Below are 25,742 nucleotides of genomic sequence, written 5' to 3'. Positions count from 1 at the left end.
TTTAAAAAAGAAAATCCATTAAAAGTAATTTTATTGATTATTTTTGTCTGCTAAATGCTTTACTGCAAGCATTCAATATGCTGGTGGGAATACCCGTAATCCTGAAGCATATAGACAGGAAATCCAGTATTGGTTTGTATCCTTATTGTCTTAGTCATACAGTGTCTGTCTGAACCATTTATAGACATGTATGACAGGGGCAAATGGACCTTTCTGCTAATGGGTGGCAAAACATGTCCCGGTAATACAGATTTAGATTTAACAGTGTGTCAGGGTTACGTCAAATAGAAGCTTAATTGACACTTCGGGAAAAAAATCAATATACAATGACAATTTAATAGTTTTGTTGTTAGAGGTAATTAATTTGTTAATGTGTAGAATATCGGTCTTAGTGTTTTCCTTACAAATTTGGCAAGGCATGGTAGACTAGACACTTTTGAGGCATTTTCACTTTTTTCAGGGCATGTTTTTTCATTAAAGAAGAAGAATGTTTTTTAATTGAAATGAAGATAAATGTAATTAATGTGCTTGCTTTAATAAATGAATTACAAAATATATAACAAGAACATTTTATTAATTAATCATATATATTTTTTAGTGTTTTATAAAGACAATTTTAGAATTAATTATTGAAAAAGGCTTGTTTAATCTCAATTTTAAGACAGCATGGTGCCGATCAAGGCAAGATGGTGCTAGACTACTGAGGCATGGTGCTGCACCATGCTCAAACAAGCTAGGGAAAACACTAGGTCTTATATCATACAACCTCTGAATGACAAAATCGTGTGTTGTGATCAAGCTTGTATCTCTACACAAGGTAGAGTCGCAAGAATGTTTAGGGTATAGTTGTGACTGCTTCCATTATCAGGGCTAGCTAGCTCTGGCTCTCGCCAAGTTTGCCAATTGCGAATTTTCTAAATTATTGGCAAATTCTATTTTCATTTGGTGAATAAATTTCATGTAATAAGTGTTTTTATTAGAAAATACCTGGGTTTTTGTTATTATTGAAGTTTAAATAGATGATTTGTGTAAATTTTCTGTTCACTCAGAGCTTGCCCTGATAATGCACTATCAGGTGCTCATCCTTAGTAGGACTGTCATTCTCCTAAGAGATCCGTAACAGGATGTTTCATACGCCTGCTCCACCTGTGAGAGGACTGTCACTCCCAAGATTAGCTTAGAAACATACTCCATCACTTTTTCTTTGCACATACATGTGACAAAATATAACTTACATGAGCAGGTAGACAATGCATTGATTGTTTTAACCTTGAAACTAACACAGATCTAAAGTCAATTAATATTTGATGTCCAGCATTTGAGAAAACACAAAATCTTGATAAAAATATTCATTGTTTGTTATGCCGAACATAGCACCAGGTATCTGCAGTATGTCTGTAAAGTAGACTGTCTATGGCAGACGTTGCCAAACTCTTTAGATGAAGCAGACAGAAAATCCGTAATCTGAGGAATCATTACGACCAAACTGTATGGTTCTGTATTTAGCCAGGGAGCGGGATATAGCCCTGGTGCTAAAGCACTCGCTTGATGCGTGGTCGGTCTGTGATCGATGCCTGTCCATGAGTTGATTGGGCTATTTGTCGTTTCAAATGCCATGGTATGTGCTATCCTGTCTGTGGGATGGTGCATATAAAAGACTCTTTTCTACTAATGGAAAAGAAAAGAAACGTTTAAGTTAAGTTTAACTTTTAACTGTATTTAACCAGGATTATATAGCTAGCTTGAACGTGACAATTTGTTACCTGCAACAGTTGTGAAATGTCTTCTTGTGGTGTCATTAAACCAAACAAATGTTTAAGTTAAGTTTAACTTTTAACTGTATTTAACCAGGATTATATAGCTAGCTTGAACATGACAATTTGTTACCTGCAACAGTTGTGAAATGTTTTTGCTGTAGGCAAAATGCTTATATCTAGTTTACGCCCACTTACAGCAATTTTAAACCAGTAACCTTTGCAACAAATAAACACAATTAAAAATGGAAAAAAGTTGTCCCTTCATCTGATGGCAATAATGTTTATTCAGTGGCACAAAGCTGCCATCAGTAAAAGCCGAGACCTACAGCAGTTCATTGATGCCACTGTTAAGTTCGAGTCCTATTTGAAAGTAAGGAAATGTTTTATTCAGTGGCACAAAGCTGCCATCAGTAAAAGCCGAGACCTACAGCAGTTCATTGATGCCACTGTTAAGTTCGAGTCCTATTTGAAAGGAAGGAAACGTTTTATTCAGTGGCACAAAGCTGCCATCAGTAAAAGCCGAGACCTACAGCAGTTCATTGATGCCACTGTTAAGTTCGAGTCCTATTTGAAAGTAAGGAAATGTTTTATTCAGTGGCACAAAGCTGCCATCAGTACAAAAGCCGAGACCTACAGCAGTTCATTAATGCCACTGTTAAGTTCGAGTCCTATTTGAAAGGAAGGAAATGTTTTATTTAACAACACAGTGGCACAAAGCTGCCATCAACTACAGCAGTTCATTGACACATTGTATTTACGGTTTTATTTATTTGACGTATTTCGGACATATGGTTAAGGACCACACAGATATTGAGAGAGGAAACCCGCTGTCGCCACTTCATGGACTATTCTTTTCGATTAGCAGCAAGGGATCTTTTATATGGCATAATATGCACCATCCCACAGACAGGATAGTACATACCACAGCCTTAAAATTGTTACTCCAGCTGTGGAGCACTAGCTGGAATGAAAAATAGCCCAATGAGCCCACCGACCACGCATCAAGTGAACGCTTTACCACTAGACTACATCCGGTACCAAAGAGTCCTATATGGTCTTAGAGAAGATACCCACAACATTTCTTTATTGGTAGCAAAAGATCTTTTATATATACCTTTCTATAGACGGAGCAGCACATACCATGGCCTTTGATATATCAGTCATAGTACACTGATGGAGACAGGAAAACCCCCCAATCAAAGGTTGGGTCCACCGAATGCTTCTATTGAAAAAGTCACACAGTATTTAAATTAATTTTCATTTGACTCGTCCGATCAGACGTGTTGCTGGAACAATTTACTTGTCCTATACACCCAAAACAACTTGTCCTGGCCATGGTATGTGCTTTCCTGTCTGTGGGAAAGTGCATATAAAAATATTCCTTGCTGCTGAAGGAAAAATGTAGCAGCTAGGTTTCCTCTGATGACTACGTGTCAGAATTAACAAATGTTTGACATCCAAATAGCTGATGATCAATGTGCTCTAATGGTGTCGTTAAACAAAACAAACAAACTTTTGATCGAGAATGGGGAAAAAACCCAATCAGAGTTTGAGTCCATCAAATGCTTTATCGACCCAGTTAGATTCCTCTCCTTCTATTGAAAATGTCATGTAGTATTTAAATTGATTTTAATTTGACTCGTTGCTAGAACAATTTACTTATTCTGTATCCAAAACCACTTGTCCTGGACAAACAGTTGACCGTTACTACTGATTCCTGTCACATTTAAAATGTACTTAAATTGCATGCAGCAAATTCTGCCCACCTGCTGTGAGTGTTATAAAAGTTTTAATTTCTATACCCTACATTTCTGGACTGTATACAAATGTAGGTGTTGCATGAGTATGAGATAGAACGGTATCTATATTTGTGTGTGTTAATCATGCATGCATACCTGTACAATACTGTTGGTGACACAATATTCTGACAGCAATCTAAAACTGATTCGTAACTACATTGAATTTATTTCTATTAACTCTTGTTAATCTACAGTGTGCATAAATATTTAGAGCTTAATGTGTAATGTCGGTATCCAGACTGCTCAATCCATTTTGAAAGATAGTTACATTTCAACACTGGCCGTGCCTGGTTACCTTTATGTTTATACAGCACAGATGAATGAATGAATGAATGTTTAACGACACCCCAGCACGAAAAATACATCGGCTATTGGGTGTCAAACTATGGTAATGCAAATAAATAAAGTGATGATCAACATCAATATAAAAATTCAAGACAAACAAAAACAGTGTAAAGAACTGTGCAAAAACACAAATATCACAGAATTTTACGGATACTGAATTTTACTCAAAACTTCAATTTTGTGCTGTATTGGCCATTCTCAAAGAGAATGTTACACCCCTGCACCACGGTGAGGTTACAGCACACAGGGGAGCACAGATGAATGGAGTTATACATGCACTGTATATTATACTTCCAAATAGAGCTGGGCTGTATTGAAATTTCAGGTTTGGTATTGATATCAGTATTTTTGGGATGATTTACCTTGGTATTGGTACGGTATTCAGTATTGATATCATACCGATACTGATATTGAGCGGTATTTTAGGTATATTTGGTGTTAAATTAATGCATGAGTTAAGTCTCACCCGCTAATTTCATCTAAATAAAATTAAATCCCATACACAAGGCTCTCATCTCTCACGTTTTTTTCAGCAATTTTGAGTTCATCAGATATATTGTTAGTACTTTACTAAATGGCAGATAACATTTTTCAATACCAAAACTTTGATATTTTGAAATTTGCTCAGTATGGTAAATCGGTATTGACATGATACCGATAGCAAATGGTATATACAGTATACCCCCCCAAATCTACGTCCAAACCTGACCAATTAACTTCTTATGCATGACACTACATGTATTTTTACTGGGTACTGAGAATATATAAATACATTAAGTGTAAATTGTATGAGCCTGTCTATTTTTCGTTTATTATATACTTTAATTTTTTTTTCATTATTTTGTTATTTGTAATAGCTTGCAGAGGAAAAATAGCACATTGAAATCATTCAGCATCATGTTAATACATCAATGTGCATCAAAAACACTTATCAGTATTTGATAACAAATGTTTAATGCCACTATAATAGAATTTGGTATTTCTCTAAAGAAAGAACTTAACAAGTAATAAAAGAACTCTGTGATTGTATTACTAATTTGTCATTAAAACCTGTAACTATATACATGTATCTACATCATATAAATACAATGTTTGGATATCTAATACTAATATGCTAAAAACTAGTGTCGGAATTGCTAACTGTTTGAGATCAATAGCTAGCCAATGATTTATTAATACGTTTGCCCAAACTTTAAAGCTCTAAGTGGATGCGATTATTTTAGAAAGCATTGATTTCAGTTGCCGTATGGTGTGACGGATAAATCTGTCACGCTGCACGCGTTTGGTTAAGATACAGTGATTGAAATCCATGATTTCTAAAATAATCACTTGCCTCGCTCGCGTCTGGTTAGAATGAAGCGTAACGTTTTAACTACATGTTGTATTATGCAGCCACCTACTTATGTCTAAAGCCAGGTTTCTCCCAGTGCTGCAGGGGACAATATTTAAAAATCTTAGGTAACCAGATGTCAGTTCATGTGAGTTTTACTTAGGTAACCGATTGTTCGGTTACATGAATATAGTTCCCTTTCATTACTGATATATGGTACTTTTAATTTTAGAATGTAATTGTTCATCACGTAACCGATTGGCGGTTCTCGTGATTTTAAAGTTGCGTAACCGACACGCGAACAGAACAACAGTTCTCGTGAAATATTGTGCCTTGGTGCTGGTTACTGTTTATAATGCTGGTGAACACCATTATCTTAGCATAAAAGATTTACAAATAGCAAATTTTTTATGCACATTGTTTTTTTCTACTCGGAACCCTGTACCATATTAATTAAACAACCCCTCTATTTCAAACAGCCATTTTAATGGTTCTCCCAAACTGCTTAAAGAAATTATAGTCTGTCCTGGCCACCTCAAAAGTATTTCTTGTCGATAGCTTCACTTTGCTTCAGTAATCCATTTCGAGGGCTAGACCATATTTCAATTGATTTCTGCCTGTTGAGTTTACATAGTTTATTCATGAGCTAATACAAATGATGCTTCAACAGTCAGTTGCATAATGTTATTTTACTTTTAATGCCAGATGCTGGTGTTGTCTAAACTGGAACTAGATGTATCTCTGATCCTGTCGCATGATTTTGTGGAGCCAGATTGTTGCTTCAAAGACTGAGCATTTACCATAGTTTGACACCCAATAGTCGATGTATTTTTCGTGCTGACTGAGTTAATTGACACTTAATTATTATCTGTGAAAAGGTTGTTCAAACATACCACAGCTTTCTTTAAGTTCTTCACCATTCACATGCAATTATGTACAAAGCAAGTGACACCTACCTTTTGTGCAAGGTGACAGAGATTTTATTTCAGAGACAATGATAGGGCAATATCAACCTGATCAAAGCAAAGTTGTCTTTTTAATCACTTTTCCTAGTACTGTAGTGTGAGCACATGGCTCTTATTAGTCCCCTAGGCTACCAGTCCAACTGGAGGGAACTATAGGTTTCATTTCCGTTCATCTGTCAGTCTGTCTTTCTGTCTGTCCATCTGTCTGTCCCACATATACTTTTCTGGATTTTTTTTTTCAGAATGCCTTGAGATATTGACCTGAAATTTTGTGTAGAGCTTTATCATTTCTGTTACAGATCAAGTTCGACTTTCATGGTAATTTACCCATTTTTCACAGAGTTATGGCATTTGAACTTTTGTTTATAGCTTTATCATATATACTGTTACTAGTACAGATCATGTGTAACTTTCAAGGCAATTTACCCTGGGGGTTTTTGGCCCATGAATTTAGGAAATAGAAAAAAAATTCGGCCCGGTAGGGGAAATGTAATGCTTTAGCAGTATACTCTCAGCATGCTTGTTAATTATATAATTATGCTCTTACATTTCAGGCCCGATATGTCTGATTCGGAGGAAGAACCTGATGCTGAGCTTACTGCCACCAGGAGGCGCCACATTCACTGTGGACATGCAGGCTACAGTCTCATCGAGTTCGAGGAGACGTACAGGGACAAACCAGAGAAGAAAACTGTGAGGGACAGACTAAACACTTGTACGAGAAAATGCTGCAGTCTTGAGAGTCTAAAGAAAAGTCTTTTGAAATTGTTTCCGTTCATACAGACGTTAAAATCGTACAAGATAACTGAGGATCTTCCGAACGATCTTATTTCTGGTCTGACAGTTGGAATCATGATGATCCCTCAAGGTGGGTGCATGTCTTCATCTGCTACAGTTAACATCATCTCTTCATTTTCACAGTCTTCACAGTAAATTGGTGCTACCTTATGATGTATTGTTTTTAGCTCCACTTTGACATTGGTCAGTGAAACTTCTCTGGGGTAGGGCGTAGCCCAGTGGTGAAGCACTCACTTGATGCATGGTCGGTCTGGGATCGATCCCCGTTGCTGGGCCCATTGGGCTATTTCTCACTCCATCCAGTGCACCACAACTGGTATATCAAAGGCCGTGGTATGTGCTATCCTGTCTATGGGATGGTGCATATCAAAGATCCCTTGCTATTAATAAATTTTTTTTATCGGGTTTCCTCTCTAAGACTATATGTCGAAATTACCAAATTTTTGACATCCAATTGTACTCTAGTGGTGTCGTTAAACAAAACAAAACTTCTCTAATATAGATTTGTCAGGAGTCCATCCCATCCATCTGTGAAGTCTACATGTATCTTCTCCTACAGTTTTGATACAATGACCCTCAACAAACTATTTTTTATCAGATAGTTCTAAAACTTGGTACTGTGATTCTTTGGGACAGTCTTAATAAACTAATAGAGAGATCCTTTGGAAATTTTGAATTTGTGAATTATTATTTTTTTTTTTTATAAAACAAATACTTTTAAAATAATGTTTATAAAATATTTTAAACATTTTAAATAGAAAATTAACATTGAACATTTAAAAGTCTGATTTCTCCTATAGATTTAATTGGATAGTTCTGAAACTATGTATTTATAAATATTCTCAGAGTCTTCACCAACTATTGGAGAGATATTTAGAATTTTTATTGTATTAAAATTTTAAAATAGACATTTAACATTGAACACTTAAAAGTCTGTCTTCTCCTAGAATTTTGATCCATTAGTTCTGAAACGTGGTAATATGATTCTATGATAATACAATGTAAGTGAGAGATATTTTGGAATTTTAAAAAATTTAACTAAAAATTTAACATTGAACATTTTCAACGTCTACTTTCACCTGGAGTTTTAAACTGAAAAGTTTTTAATAGAAATTTTACCTCTGCTATAACATTCATCAGTGGAGCTTTCCTAATACATGTACTGATTTGTCTGCTGTCTGTCAATCCATCAACTTGTACTTTGCAGTCTATGTATCTCCTTATAGTACCGATTGGATTGTTCTGAAACTTGGAACAACGGCCCTCTGGGGCACTTTCCACAAACTAATAGAGAGATATTTGGGAAATTAAAAAAATTTCAATTTTTTAATAAAATTTTATAAATATAAATTGAAATTTGAAAGTCTACATCTATCTTCTCCTAGAGTTTTGATGGGATAGTACTGAAACTTGGTACTATGATTCTCTGGGGGCAGTTTTCACAAACTAATAATCGGATGTTTTGTAGTTTAAATAAAACTAAATAATTAAATTGTAAAAAAAATTAACATTGAAAGTGTTCAAAGTCTATCTACTCCTTGAGTTTTAACTTTAAGAGATTTATATAGAAATCTACTATTGAAAATTTTAAAGTCCATCTTCTCATAGTGTTTTTGGTCGGACAGTTCTGGAATGTAGTACGTACTATGACATTACATAAATAGTGCTATACTTGGTATAAATGCTGGCATTGTGTGAATGTATACCGCTGAGTCATTGAGATTTTGTATTCAAGCTGATCAGATAAGGCTTTGGAGCCTTATAATTTGAGCACAACATATTTTGTGTCTGACTTAGCACAGCAAGGTCTTTTTAATGCAGTTAAGTTATTAATAGCTGCTGAAAAGCGTTGTGGATTTAGAATGAATGAATGAATGAATGAATGTTTAATGACACCCCAGCACGAACAACACATCAGCTATTGGGTGTCAAACTATGGTAATGACAACAAATAAGATTTAACTAAAAATAGTGTAAAGAACTGTGCAAAAATACAAATATCACAGATAGATACTGACTTTTACTCAAAGTTTCAATTTGTGCTGTATTGGCCATTCTCAAATAGAATGTTACACCCCTGCACCACGGTGAGGCTACAGCACGCGCAGGGGTGTGGATTTAGTAATGCATTTCAAGATACATGTATTTTTACATAGTTACAGCTGAATATTTCACTGGTTTCAATGTGAAATGTTTAAGAGGTCACCTTGCTTGTACTTAATTTTGGCACAAATATTTTGTGTTTATGTATTTTGGGCACCACATTCATTACCTTGTCTTTGGTGCAACTGAGAGCCCAAAGACATTCAGACAACTCTATTCCCAAATGATAGAAATCAGTATGTAAACAGGGAACAGCTGCCAAGTAGAGTTTACTTCAGCAGCCAAAATACATGTATATCAATCCTTGGCTTTTGAAAAACCATGGCGAGTGAAAAATCGCACACCTCAAAATGCTTATGCTAGTGAAAAATTGCACTCATCAAAATGCTACAGTAAGTGAAAACCAAGCATTATTAATTTATGAAGTAATTGGTACATGTCAATGCAGAGACATGTTGCAAAAAGGAACCAATAAACCAATAATGTGTTCTTCTAATTTTATGTTGTTTGGTTCATTAGTGTAGTCTGTCTTCTATTCCCTTTCAGGAATGGAGTTATTAAAATAATTTCAGGAGCAGTGTTAAAAAATATAATTATAGCATGCACTAATGCAGACAATTGGATTTTTTAATTACAATATGTACTATTCAAATAATTTGATGCACACAATTATACATACCTTTTCAGTGTTAGATGGTTTGATGAACATTCAGCTAAACATGTGCAGGAATAAACTTGTCTTGAATTTCATTATTATATGCAACGAACATGATTAGGATAGTTGGGATTGGAAGCATCTTATGTGTGCACTATCGACTGAATTAGATCCCTCATATTATTTTATTTTTTTAATAACTCGTTAAACATAGGCCTACAATTAGTTCAATTAATAGTGTTGGTTGAGGCATTGACATTCAAGTGGCATTTTTAATTCAACAATTACGCAACCAGTCTCCCTTCCTCAACATTTTGTTACATGTCATTTGACCTACCACTACCAGTTACGACCAGCTGTGACATCTGTATCAAGTCAGTGTTATGTTATTGATCTAGAACGGTTCTAATATTGTTGTTAAAAAATATACAAACTCAGACAAAATCTGTCGTTACAAAGGATTTTTGTTCCAAATGTGGGATTTCATAATAAAGATAATCTAAAAAAAAAAAACCCCATAATTTTAGACATCATCATAAATGTGAAACAAGTTGTCAAGTTCCAAGACCGTGATAGCTCTGATTGGTCAATATGTCACAGACTACTGCTCATCAAATCATGTTCCAGTCACAGTGGTCTGTGACTTTCTAACAAACGTATTGAAAAAAAAATTAAATAGTCGTTACTATATTATGTACATGTATACATTATATAAATAACAGATATACATGCATTAACTTCTGGCTGAAATACAGATATTTAAATGAAGTTTTATTTGAATTTTTTTAAAGAAGAAATAATAATAATAATAATAATAATAGACGTAAAAAGTAACTTTTTTTTTGTAAACAAGACCTGAGGCTATTCCTACATACCAATTATCATTTCTTTCCTTTCTTTTTATTATTCTGTCAACTTTTGAATTGTCTTTGTCTCAATTTCATTTCTTTTTTAAAGAAAGTAGAAAGTTACATGCTTGCCATATTCGGGACCTTGCGTAAGTTTTGTAGGCTAACAATTGTGAACTAATCAAGACAATTTTACCGACGTCGCTGATTTCCGTAATGAGTTCATTTATGTAGGCTCAGAAGCTACTATTTAATTCAATTCCAATTTTTTTTCGTAACTATATAAACAGTATAAATAAGTTGGCCCTATCAGACGTGATAATAAATTAAATAGGCAAAGGAGTTTTGATCGGATTGGTACATCTTCGAAGATGTCTATTAAACAAGTGTGTTCTGATTTGTATAGCAAAGATAAGTACCAGTCATATATCAAAAGCTTGCATGGATGCTACCGTTGTCATCACATTTTTTTATTTTTTATTATAAAATGGGTCTTTCTATCAGTTACATAAGGTAAATAGTGGCAATCAATATACAAAATTATTTTACACGCGCTGTTTGTTAAGTGTAACATGTGTTATTTTTCACACTCGCCAGATTGAAATTATGTGCGCTGTACGAGCACGATCACACTCTCGCACCTTAAAAGACAAGGTCTGATAATAGTATATTTTATCCAAAAATCATTCTCTCTACACAATTTGAATTAATTTTGTGATACTGAACTATGCTAAAGTTACATGACCTGAGCCTGTTTCTTCTTTAACTAAATATATACGAAATGGACACATGTGCTAAGTATCCGGGGCTAGTAATGTGGCTGTCCAAATGTTAGTTAGCTAAAACCAGTGGTTCACATAAATTTAAAGAGGAAGGAAAATGTTTTAATCAATATATTGTAAAGTAAAACAAATTAGATATGGCACTGCTAATGTTATGCATATTTGTTTGATTTTCACTAATATTTGAGTTTTGAAAACTGCATAACTCTCTAGGGCAATACTGACATTTATGTCATGATAAACAAATTGTACACGTGTTAAATCTGTGTAACATGTTATCAGTGAGTCTGTGTGGTTTGGATATTCCATACATCGGCATAGTAACCCATGACTAGTTAGATATGTCATCCATCAAACACAGTAAAGTTTGTTTTGTTTAACGATGCCACTAGAGCACATCGGCTTTTGGACGTCAAACATTTGGTAATTTTGACATTTAGTCTTAGAGAGGAAACACACTACATTTTTCCATCAGTAGCAAGGGATATTTTATATGCACCATCCCACAGACAGGATAACACATACCATGACCATTGATTTACCAGTCGTGGTGCACTAACTGGATCAAACAAAATAAATGCAGTTGCTTTACTTAACATGTTTTTCAATATATCCCAAGAAAAAGTTGGAGTAGTATATACATGACTAGATTATTACTTAATTATGATTAGCATGGGAAAGTTTAGACGGGGAGTAGTGGCCTTATACTGTCTCTCCCCCCTCATAATATGACCACCGTATGAATAGTCATCCCTCAATAGCCGATGCTATATATACGGCCACTATATATAGCCACTTTTATATTGTGACAAAGATGGCGGCTTCCATTAGCATTGTATTTTTGAATTGTATGTGTACAGTAGTCAACTGCATGGTCCCGAGTGCGAAAAAATTCTTGCGATATGCAGCATCAGGTAGATACAAAGAAAGTGGTCTGTATGATCAGAAACTAAAAATGGTCTTGTGTATTATGTTAAAAATTATCATATGTTTCAGGAATGGCATTTGGAGCCCTGTCCACTCTTCCTCCGATTGTCGGGCTATACATCTCCTTATTCGCACCACTCACATACTTCTTTTTTGGCACATCAAGACAGTCTTCACTGGGTGAGTATGTTTGGTTTCGGTTTTATTTATTTGAAACTACATGTACATATACTGAAGCCGTTATAATGGGCATATTGCATAGCAAAAACCTTGTTCTTGCAGGAACCTCACAGTGATTTTATTTAACTGGAGGGGACTATAGCTTTGATCACCATCCTTCTGTCGGTCACCATCCTTCTGTCGGTCACCATCGTTCTGTTGGTCACCATCCTGTCGGTCACCATCCTTCTGTCGGTCACGTTCTGTCTGTCACCATCCTTCTATCTGTCACTATCCTTCTGTCTGTCACCATCCTGTCTGTCACCATCCTTCTGTCTGTCAACATATTGAGCTGATATTTTGTATACAGCTTTGTACACTGTGACTGATCAAGTTTGAATTTAATGTTGATTTACGTTTTTTTAAGAGTTATGGCCTTTGAACTTAGGAGATACAAAAATGTATTGGGCCTGCATGGTAGTGGACATGTATTGCATTTAGCCATACTCTTAATATGCTTGTTTCAAATTGTCAACTGATAGTGGATGTGTTCTGTAATGTGATTGGATAATTACATTAGAAAGTGACATTAAAAATTAACGGGCCTTGGTGGTGTTGTGGTTAAGCCACTGGACATAAGGCTGGTAGGTATGGGGTTCACATCCCGGTACCAGCTCCCACCCAGAGCGAGTTTTAATGACTCAATGGGTCACAACACCCTCTTCTCTCTCATTAACCACTAACAATTAACAACTAACCCACTGTCGTGGACAGACAGCCCAGATAGCTGAGATGTGTGTGCCCAGGACAGCATGCTTGAACCGTAATTGGATATAAGCACAAAAATAAGTGGAAATGAAATGAAAGTGACATTAAAAATTAGGAAATGAAAAGTTAACTGTTCAGTGGTCCATAGTTAGATTGTTACCAGGTAGTTTTTTTAAAAAAGAAATATGAGTCATTCAGTTTTCTCTGGGAAAACATTTCAGTTTACAATGGACATAAGCATATGGAGTCTTTAGAGTTGTAGGTGTCATTGTTTATTTGATGTCTTCAGATGTTTTATGTCTGACCTCGACCTAATGCAGTCAGTCAGAAATGACATTTACAGGCATCAAATAGACAATGACATGCACAAATCTAAAACTTCCATATATATATATGGTTATCTACTTAATGAAGTACAAGGCAAAGTAGTGAAAATTGAAGATGTTACTTGTTGACCAGTAATGTTTTTAATTATGTTTAAAACAGCATTTACTATTATATAGGTAAAAGATGCAATTATTTGTATGTGATTGAAGTGGCGAAACTGTTAATACTGGGTTTTATGTATATATTTTGCCCAGGATGCATAGCTGTTCTTAGTTTGATGATGGCAAGTATTCTCGATAAGTATGATGAGAATGTGAAGGAGACGATGATACTCAGTCAGAATGTGTCTGTTGTTACCATGACAACCGCCGTACCAACGGCTGTCCTGATGTCGGCATCAACAGGGAGTGAGTACAATATCATTGGCAACCTCACCACTGTTTCTGGTGTTCTGTCTGAAGACACATCTCCAGAAATGACAGCCGAAGCGGTTGCTAAGCGAGTTGAATTAGCAGGGGCAGTCACTCTTGTAGCCGGTCTTATCACGGTTCGTATTATATAATAAAGCATCAACAATCAATAGATAGAGTTTTTAACATTATGAAATTTATTAAAGGGCGTCCAATGCCATATAACCGTAAATAAAATGTGTTGAGAGCGTTGTTAAATAAAACATTTCCTTTCTTCCTTTATTAAAGGCCCATAACTCTGTCACAAATGGAATGTATCACTGTTTGACAGTTATGGGCCTTGAACTTGGGACATCTGTGGGGCCCAGTAGGGAACACGTATTAATTTATTGTTATTATTAGCAGTACTCTCAGAATGCTTGTTTGTATCTGTTGCATCACTACCCATAATTCCCTTCAGTGGACCAGAAATTGTCTTAGGACTTAAAATAATTTCCAATCTGAGCTTGACATACAAATTATATTTTTCCTACTATATTATTGTTGAGTGTTTGCACTGATGTTCCTCTGATCTCTTTTTTGTATGAATTATTTTGGATATACTGATGTTTTACCTAATTTTGAATGCATAATAAGGGTTGTTTGATAAATTAATTATTGTTATGCGCCCTCACCATCTTTGTTTACTTCACAGATGATTGTGGGCAAGTGTGGGTTTGAATAATAAGGGATCTTTGATAAATATATGATTGTGTTGTGTCCTCACCAGTGATGCCACATACCCTGGTTTCTTTCACAGATGATCATGGGCAAGTGTGGGTTTGGTTTTGTCATTACGTACATGTCGAATGCCCTGATCACATCGTTCACTGTTGGGGTGTCCATCCATGTAATCAGCAGTCAGCTGAAGAACGTCTTCGGTCTTAAGCTGCCACGACATACTGGAATCGGCAAGATTGTCTTGGTAAGACTGTAATACCAGTGTTTGGATGACAGTAAGATGGATAACATCATAATAACTATCTGTATTTTTATGTTAATAACTACTATACGAATTTTTAAAGACACAAAAATATATCAGATATTGCGTGTAACATTAGTAAAAGCATGAATTGATGATCAACATCAATATAATTACAAACTTTCCACTTTTATACGATTTCCTCAATTCTGATTGGATGTCGTTAAAGAAAAACTGAATGTTATCCTTCGATAAACCTCAGAAAATCACGTCATTATGCCAGCTGAGACATCATTAGAAAAGGACATATTTTGCGAATTTATACAATTTGTGACTGTTATACATCAATAGATTTGCAAAAAATGACGAACAATTCTTATATAAAAATTCCAATGTTGAATCAAAACTGTAAATTATAAATATCACAGTATATTAAAATTTCATATATACATGTATAAATATCACAGGTGAGCATTTAAAATTTCAAATAAAAGTCAACATTTTGTTAAAATAAAAATACATGTACGTTCAGGGTGGAATTGAATTGAAATCATATACATGTAATTACAGCCAACATATTAAAATACATGTACGTTCAGGGTGGAATTGAATTGAAATCATATACATGTAATTACAGCCAACATATTAAAATACATGTACGTTCAGGGTGGAATTGAATTGAAATCATATACATGTAATTACAGCCAACATATTAAAATACATGTACGTTCAGGGTGGAATTGAATTGAAATCATATACATGTAATTACAGCCAACATATTAAAATACATGTACGTTCAGGGTGGAATTGAATTGAAATCATATACATGTAATTACAGCCAACATATTAAAATACATGTACGTTCAGGGTGGAATTGAATTGAAATCATATACATGTAATTACAGCCAACATATTAAAATACATGTACGTTCAGGGTGGAATTGAATTGAAATCATATACATGTAATTACAGCCAACATATTAAAATACATGTACGTTCAGGGTGGAATTGAATTGAAATCATATACATGTAATTACAGCCAACATATTAAAATACATGTACGTTCAGGGTGGAATTGAATTGAAATCATATACATGTAATTACAGCCAACATATTAAAATACATGTACGTTCAGGGTGGAATTGAATTGAAATCATATACATGTAATTACAGCCAACATATTAAAATACATGTACGTTCAGGGTGGAATTGAATTGAAATCATATACATGTAATTACAGCCAACATATTAAAATACATGTACGTTCAGGGTGGAATTGAATTGAAATCATATACATGTAATTACAGCCAACATATTAAAATACATGTACGTTCAGGGTGGAATTGAAATCATATACATGTAATTACAGCCAACATATTAAAATACATGTACGTTCAGGGTGGAATTGAATTGAAATCATATACATGTAATTACAGCCAACATATTAAAATACATGTACGTTCAGGGTGGAATTGAATTGAAATCATATACATGTAATTACAGCCAACATATTAAAATACATGTACGTTCAGGGTGGAATTGAATTGAAATCATATACATGTAATTACAGCCAACATATTAAAATACATGTACGTTCAGGGTGGAATTGAATTGAAATCATATACATGTAATTACAGCCAACATATTAAAATACATGTACGTTCAGGGTGGAATTGAATTGAAATCATATACATGTAATTACAGCCAACATATTAAAATACATGTACGTTCAGGGTGGAATTGAATTGAAATCATATACATGTAATTACAGCCAACATATTAAAATACATGTACGTTCAGGGTGGAATTGAATTGAAATCATATACATGTAATTACAGCCAACATATTAAAATACATGTACGTTCAGGGTGGAATTGAAATCATATACATGTAATTACAGCCAACATATTAAAATACATGTACGTTCAGGGTGGAATTGAATTGAAATCATATACATGTAATTACAGCCAACATATTAAAATACATGTACGTTCAGGGTGGAATTGAATTGAAATCATATACATGTAATTACAGCCAACATATTAAAATACATGTACGTTCAGGGTGGAATTGAATTGAAATCATATACATGTAATTACAGCCAACATATTAAAATACATGTACGTTCAGGGTGGAATTGAATTGAAATCATATACATGTAATTACAGCCAACATATTAAAATACATGTACGTTCAGGGTGGAATTGAATTGAAATCATATACATGTAATTACAGCCAACATATTAAAATACATGTACGTTCAGGGTGGAATTGAATTGAAATCATATACATGTAATTACAGCCAACATATTAAAATACATGTACGTTCAGGGTGGAATTGAATTGAAATCATATACATGTAATTACAGCCAACATATTAAAATACATGTACGTTCAGGGTGGAATTGAAATCATATACATGTAATTACAGCCAACATATTAAAATACATGTACGTTCAGGGTGGAATTGAATTGAAATCATATACATGTAATTACAGCCAACATATTAAAATACATGTACGTTCAGGGTGGAATTGAATTGAAATCATATACATGTAATTACAGCCAACATATTAAAATACATGTACGTTCAGGGTGGAATTGAATTGAAATCATATACATGTAATTACAGCCAACATATTAAAATACATGTACGTTCAGGGTGGAATTGAAATCATATACATGTAATTACAGCCAACATATTAAAATACATGTACGTTCAGGGTGGAATTGAATTGAAATCATATACATGTAATTACAGCCAACATATTAAAATACATGTACGTTCAGGGTGGAATTGAATTGAAATCATATACATGTAATTACAGCCAACATATTAAAATACATGTACGTTCAGGGTGGAATTGAATTGAAATCATATACATGTAATTACAGCCAACATATTAAAATACATGTACGTTCAGGGTGGAATTGAATTGAAATCATATACATGTAATTACAGCCAACATATTAAAATACATGTACGTTCAGGGTGGAATTGAATTGAAATCATATACATGTAATTACAGCCAACATATTAAAATACATGTACGTTCAGGGTGGAATTGAATTGAAATCATATACATGTAATTACAGCCAACATATTAAAATACATGTACGTTCAGGGTGGAATTGAATTGAAATCATATACATGTAATTACAGCCAACATATTAAAATACATGTACGTTCAGGGTGGAATTGAATTGAAATCATATACATGTAATTACAGCCAACATATTAAAATTGTGTCTTAGGAAGAAATTTAAATAGGTATCGTAATCTATTCTAAATGCATATTTAAAGATTATGAAATATTCTTGAGATTGCAACTTAATTTTTAATCAGGTTAGTTTGAATATATATATATCTGGGGTTTTTTTACTTTCAGACATGGTATGATATGTTTGCTAATATCTCAAAATCCAATCCAGCCACTGTGATCATATGTTCAACATGTATCCTGATCATGTATCTGGTGAAAACACAGGTTAATCAGAGATTCAAGTCGAAAATGAGAATTCCTGTTCCTATAGAGCTCATAATAGTAAGATTATTGCTCTTCGTATTTTAGATTATGTTGATTTCGTAATACCCAGTAGCAAGATTATTTGTATTAATATTTAAAAAGCATGTATAGAGTTCTTCTTATTGATATTATAAAAATTATATTTATTGAAGCTGGCACATTTACAATGAGTTATCTTCTCCAACCAGAGTTCATAACTGGTATATCAAATGTTTTGGTATGTGCTATTCTGTCTGTAAGAACAGGCCCTTAAAAATTGTGAGAACAATCATTTCTCGTTATAAATAAATATAATTTTGCCTAACGTATATTTTTCATTTGTACATTAAATTTAAAACATCATTTACATGGAAATAATGAGTTACTCAGAAAGGAAATGGGTTACCGGAGTTTATTTTGTGTAAACCATAAATGGGTTACCGGAGTTTATTTTGTGTAAACCATGAATGGGTTACCGGAGTTTATTTTGTGTAAACCATGAATGGGTTACCGGAGTTTATTTTGTGTAAACATTGAATGGGTTACCGGAGTTTATTTTGTGTAAACCATAAATGGTTTATGTAAATTTTCAATCCCTGAGGCCGGGATGAAATTGTTGGTTTACAAATCAGCCTTAATATGGTATATAAAATAAATAATTTTATCCTGCAACCAACGTTTCTATTGACAGAATATGATGCCAGATAAAGCAAAGTCATATCCTGCTAGTAACAGGATATGACTTTTGACATCACTCATGTGATGTTATATGCATAGCTACATTACAAAATCACTCATTTGACCTCTAGGTCATCGTACAAGGTGGCTGAAATAACAGAAATAATAGCTTTTCCCTTTAATTTTTATGGTCTGCAGGACAAAGACAATAACTAGTTAATGATGTCAGATATCTGCTTTATCCTGTTTAGGCCGAATGAGAAATTTCCCATTGTTACCTTCACAGGATAAAGCAGATATCTGACGTCATTAACTAGTTATTCTCTTTGAATATGTTCCATTATGTTTAACATACATGCAATGTGTTCACTCACAGATAGCTGGATGATTTCTTCATCTTCTTGTTTCTGATCTCTAGGTAATAGCTGGCACACTTGCTTCACATTATGGATATTTTCAAACAAACTATGATGTTCCTGTTGTTGGCAACATTCCTGTTGGGTAAGTTCTTGTAATGTTAAAATATTCCAATATTATATGTACTTGAAATACAAAATTATTTGAATTCAAAACTTTTGTTTTATGATATACTTTTGTCACGTTAATAAAAATAGCAATGAAAAAGAGCAAAAATTGTACAAATAAACATAAAAAACAAATGATCTTAATTAGATACACAGGGTGGTACTCAGAGTATTTTGTTTTATATCAAGCTTCAAGTTATGTTTATCTGGTTCTATATTGAGGAAGGAAACGGAGTACTGTAGATCCTGAAATTAATGCAGTCATAATATTAATGGGAAAAAGGCGAGTTGGGGTTAATCGCATTAATAATATGACATATTTATTTCTATGTTATGTCCAGCAATAATCCAGCAAGCTGTGTGTCACACGTTTTTAAAACAAAGATTAAAATTCTAATACATTTATAAAACAGGAGCACAATTCATCATAGGGAAGACAGATTAATTGTCCAATAATCCAGCAAAAGCCGACACGATCCATCTCGCATGAATGGGTCCTTAGCATGCTAATCCCGAGGTCGACTGTTTTTTCTTTTTATTGTTCAAGTTCACTGCAATTTTGTCGGCATATCATAGAACGATACAGTTGTAATGGTACATGTATGCTAATGTTTAGCCAGATTTAGGTAACTATACATGTTAGGTAAATGATTGCTGCAAAAATATGCTTTGAGTTGACTTAACCAAAAACACTGGAGACTAAACAGGTTAAATTGATGTGTAGACATATATGTAAGTGAGTTGATCTTATTAAAGATGCCTGTAACTCGGATTTAATGAAAAACTACACAGACGTGTGTTATTAAGAAAGTAATATTTCAAAGGGAGGCCACTTGCATTAATTTCATGTCACATTCTAGTCTACTCTTATTGATTTAGGAACACGTTAATTTCAGGATCTACAGTATTTGTTTGTGGCCTCAAGCACTTTAGGCTGTGACTATGGATAGTTTGGCACTTGGTCTAGAGTCCAATCACAACATACATGTAGGTTACTCCTTCCAAATAAACAGGGCGAGACATAGCCCAGTGGTAAAGCGCTCGCTTGATGCACAGTCGGTTTGAGATCGATCCCCATTGAGCTATTTCTCACTCCAGCCAGTGCACCACGACTGGTACATCAAAGGCCGTGGTATGTGCTATCCTGTCTATGGGATGGTGCATATAAAAGATCCCTTGCTGCTAATCAAAAAGAGTAGCACATGAAGTGGCGACAGCGGGTTTCCTCCCTCAGTATCTGTGTGGTCCTTAACCATATGTCTGACGCCATATAACCGTAAATAAAATGTGTTGAGTGCGTCGTTAAATAAAACATTTCCTTCCTCCCTTCGTTCCAAATAGCAGCAAGAGATATCCAGGGCTCAGAGTAGTGAAAAGTGAAAAGCAGTCAATTTTTTTTTAAACCTGGAAGGTAATTATTTAAGAGACAGATGAATGTACGATTATGACATCTGCTATTTAGCTCATAATTCCATAATGCTTTAAAATATACCTCAGAGGTCCTAATTTCTCACACTATCCCAAACCCTCCCATGCCTTCTTATTTTCAGAAGGCCATAATTATTTTATTTTAGCGGAAATAATATCAGGCCATATTGTATTTCCTGATATTTCATATGCACTATCCCATATGTAGTTTGTTTACCACTCACTGGACACTGGTTGAAATGGCAAAAAATTCATTGAGTCCATTGAAGGTGATGGATCCTATGACCCATTGCAAGACTGGAAAGCATTCTATGCAGGACTAGCCCCGACATTCGTCAAATTCACCACAGGGTGGGATTTAGTTCAGTTGGTTAAGTGCTCGCTCGAGGTGCTTGTGTCGCAGGATTGAACGACCTCGGTGGATCCATTCAGCCGATTGGGTTTTTCTCATTCCAACCATTGGACAAAAGCCGTGGTATGTGCTTTCCTGTCTGTGGGAAAGTGCATATAAAAGATCCCTTGCTGCATTAAAAAAAATGTAGTGGGTTTCCTCTGATGATTAATTAATCAATGTGTTCCAGTGGTGTCGTTAAACAAAACAAAACTTCTTCTTCAGTTGCAAATCTTAAAAACAATAGGTGAATCTGCATGTTCTATCATAATTATTTAAGAATTGACCGCAATTATGTTTTGGCTCATGCAAATATGAACCTAAAAAACAATGTGTACACCGTATGACTACATGTAGAGGGTCATACAAAAGTGTCCACATCATATTTTTGGTTCATAGTTGCATGAACCAAAAAATAATTGCAATCAAATCTTATAATTAAATTTATATGCCCACTATAACAATACATAACTGAATTTATTTTGTTTAGCTTAAATATGCCTTTAGTATTGTTTGTGTAAACGTCATTGATACTTATGTCGCATGAGAATACAAACATTCATTCACTATTTTTTAAAGGATGTCATGATGTAATTTTGATAAGTGACACCATTTTCTCTAGCTGCTGTGTACATTTCTACAGATCATTTAGATATATTGGAAGAATTGTCCGATTCATGTTTAGTTTATATTTTTTGAATATGAATGAAGGGAATGTATCAAACATTTCCACTGTCGACGGAACCGGTTAATTTTCGCTGACAGCTGTAGAACAATGCTTACAAGTAAGTTTCAGGCGTGAAGTTTTCTACATTTCGTTGGCCACTGACCGAGTCTCATTTTATTAGTTAAGAGTTTTTTGTTTTTAATCAATGCGTATACATATCTATTCTGTTATAGCATTTTCTATTAATTTATCATATTACATGGTATCTGTGTCACAATATTATTGCTTTTGTATCTAAATAATTCGGCTTGTTGCACAAAAATAGTCTGAGTCAGCTGGGGTCGGGGTGGGGTTGGTGGTAGTAAGCGTGGCTTAAATTTTTTCAGTTCATCGAGATTTGAACAAAAAAAAGGTAAGCACCTCTGGACCAATCTGATTGCTGTAAAGTGTATAGATGCAAAGAAAATTTAATTGTTTGAGTTTGATGTACGAACCGTTATATTTCATATAGCAGTACGTTCTCTTGTAGGGTTCCTGTACCACGTCTTCCCAACGTTCTCCTAGCCAAAGATTACATAGCAGAAGGTATGATTATTGCCATTGTGGCGTATGCTCAGACTGTGTCCATGGCAAAAACATTTGGCATCAAGCACAACTATAAAGTCGATTCCAACCAGGTAATGTTTCATTCTAATTCAATCTGCATTGTCTGCGAAAAGTGTGGGACTAAAACGATCATTAATGTGTTGGGAATAATGGGAAATCCCTAAGATCCTGTCTACATACTCGTATTCATAAACTACATCTTGCTGTTTAGTGGACATGTGTAAAATTAAAAATATCACTGTTGCAAGTTTTCTGAAAAAAATGTGTGTTCCACTCCACTTTATATGACCTAAATACTGTTTATAAGGCTTTATGTGACATCAGCGGGCGGGACGTAGCCCAGTGGTAAAGTGTGTTCCACTCCACTTTATATGACCTAAATACTGTTTATAAGGCTTTATGTGACATCAGCGGGCGGGACGTAGCCCAGTGGTAAAGTGTGTTCCACTCCACTTTATATGACCTAAATACTGTTTATAAGGCTTTATGTGACATCAGCGGGTGGGACGTAGCCCAGTGGTAAAGTGTGTTCCACTCCACTTTATATGACCTAAATACTGTTTATAAGGCTTTATGTGACATCAGCGGGCGGGACGTAGCCCAGTGGTAAAGTGTGTTCTACTCCACTTTATATGACCTAAATACTGTTTATAAGGCTTTATGTGACATCAGCGGGCGGGACGTAGCCCAGTGGTAAAGTGTGTTCCACTCCACTTTATATGACCTAAATACTGTTTATAAGGCTTTATGTGACATCAGCGGGCAGGACGTAGCCCAGTGGTAAAGTGTGTTCTACTCCACTTTATATGACCTAAATACTGTTTATAAGGCTTTATGTGACATCAGCGGGCGGGACGTAGCCCAGTGGTAAAGTGCTCGCTTGATGTGCGGTTGGTTTGGGATCGATCCCCATCAGTGGGCCAATTGGGCTGTTTCTCATTACAGCCAGTGCACCACGACTGGTATATCAAAGGCTGTGGTATGTGCTATCCTGTCTGTGGGAAAGTGCATATAAAAGATCCGTTGTTGAATTAGAAAAAATGTAGTGGATTTCCTCTGATGACTATATGTCAAAATATATATGTAATTGTTTTATAAGATGAATGATTTTTAACACAATAGGAGTGATGAGACTTTTGTTCATGTTGCATTCTTTCTGGAAAATGTTTACTAATATTTACACACAAACATTTTTTTCAAATTGAATGTGTGAGTTTAATAACTTTTCTGACTTTGTTTTTTGTTTGACATATCAGGGTCGGAACATAACAATAATGAATTTCTAAAGACTAATTTTTCCACTGCTGTTTTACCATATATTTAAAAGTAATTTATATAATTTGTATTTGTTTACATTTATGATTTTATTTAAGTTGATTTCTGTCATATCTTCAGACTTTAATAACAACCTAGGAATTTTTAAAATTCTTTTTGCTGAAATTTAAATAGTTAATCAGAGGTCATTTCCATTCAAAAATACACTGCGCCACATATTCTTACGTCATTTGAATATCTAGTATTGGCAGACTGGAATTAAAGTTGCGTGTACAGTTTACAAAAACACGTATTAAGCTTGAGCTTATATGATAAAGAGATTATTACCCTCGTGTATTTCGGTATTGTCAGTATCATATATTAGGAATAAAAATAATGTATTATGCTCGCCAGAGACTCGCATAATACAGTTTTATTCCTAATATATGATATTGACAATACCGAAAAATACTCTGGTAATAATATATATATATATACTGACTAACTCACTCAGATATTTCACCCTCAACATAATTTTAGCAATATTTCTGTGAAATACTTTTTGGTGCCAGTACAGCGTAATCTCATGCATCTATAATAACATTGTTCCAAACAGTGCTCCACGACTGGGGTAACAAAGGCCGTGGTATGTACTATCCTGTCTATGGGATGGTACATGTAAAAGATACCTTGCTGCTAATCAAAAAGAGTAGTCCATGAAGTGACGACAGCGGGCTTCCTCTTTCAATATCTGTGTGATTCTTAACCATACAATGTATGAATGATGCCATATAACCGTAAATAAAATGTGTTGAGTGTGTCGTTAAATAAAACATTTCCTTCCTTCTGTAATAACATCTTTCGGAATCAGTTTTGTGCATGTATTGAATTTGTACATTATGTAGGCCTATGCTGTGGCTTCTATTACACTTCAAAATGTTATATTGTTTTGGTGTATTGCTGGTAAGTAGATAAATGGATATTATCATCAATTGTCTTAGAAGAAAACCTTCCTTTTGAGGTGAAGTTACCCATGCGGTTGCTCACTAGACTGATTTTGTACACCTAATGTTAAATGAATGTTGATGTGATAGAGGATGATCATTCTAGTCAAACTGAACAAACCACAAGTGTTGCAGTGCTTATACTGATATTAAACAAAAACCTGAATTAGGACTTTATAATCATTATAATATAACTACAGTCACCTGTGGGTTTGTCTGAGAAATATCTCACCTTGTTTAACTATTTGTTTCAGGAGATGTTTGCAATTGGTTCGGCCTGTCTTGTGTGTTCTATTTTTTCGGGATTTTTCACTGCAGCGTCAGTGTCACGGTCCATCGTGCAGGACGGCGCTGGAGGTCGCACTCAGGTACGGATGGCTGCATGCTGGGTAGTTGTAGTAGTTGGTGTTGTCTTTACAGGAGATGTTGGCGTCCGGAGTGGCGGGAATCGTCTGTTCACTGTTTCCTGGCTACTTTGCATCGGCCTCCATATCACTGAGCTTAGTTCAAGATGGGGCAGGGGGGAAGACACAGGTATCCAATTCTCTGTTTCCTTAAACTGCCCAGCCTTGCCCTGCCCTGCACAGTCCCTTGTATTTTCATCCCTGTATCTTCCCTTGCCTTCCATTCCCTGCATCTTTCTTCGCTTTTCATTCTCTTCATCTGCCTTGCTCTACCTTTTTATTGCCCTGCCCTGCCCTGCCCTGCCCTGCCCTGCCCTGCCCTGCCCTGCCCTGCCCTGCCCTGCCT

The 25,742-nt window shown here is 34.9% G+C and overlaps 1 protein-coding gene across 1 annotated transcript in view; it reads left to right on the top strand.

Annotated features, from left to right (window-relative positions):
- The first annotated feature begins 6,757 nt into the window (after positions 1–6,757).
- LOC121376405 (sulfate transporter-like) overlaps positions 6,758–25,742 on the top strand; it is a 30,893-nt gene continuing 11,908 nt past the window's right edge. The window contains exons 1-8 of the mRNA XM_041504270.1: positions 6,758–7,064; positions 12,379–12,489; positions 13,818–14,110; positions 14,773–14,937; positions 18,324–18,479; positions 19,537–19,619; positions 22,658–22,805; positions 25,247–25,360. Coding sequence (XP_041360204.1) covers positions 6,758–7,064; positions 12,379–12,489; positions 13,818–14,110; positions 14,773–14,937; positions 18,324–18,479; positions 19,537–19,619; positions 22,658–22,805; positions 25,247–25,360 — 1,377 coding nt within the window. The remainder of the gene's footprint in view (positions 7,065–12,378; positions 12,490–13,817; positions 14,111–14,772; positions 14,938–18,323; positions 18,480–19,536; positions 19,620–22,657; positions 22,806–25,246; positions 25,361–25,742) is intronic.

This window comes from Gigantopelta aegis, chromosome 6, assembly GCF_016097555.1.
Source record: "Gigantopelta aegis isolate Gae_Host chromosome 6, Gae_host_genome, whole genome shotgun sequence".
Taxonomy (NCBI): domain Eukaryota; kingdom Metazoa; phylum Mollusca; class Gastropoda; order Neomphalida; family Peltospiridae; genus Gigantopelta; species Gigantopelta aegis.
This window is presented reverse-complemented; position numbering and strand designations above follow the sequence as displayed.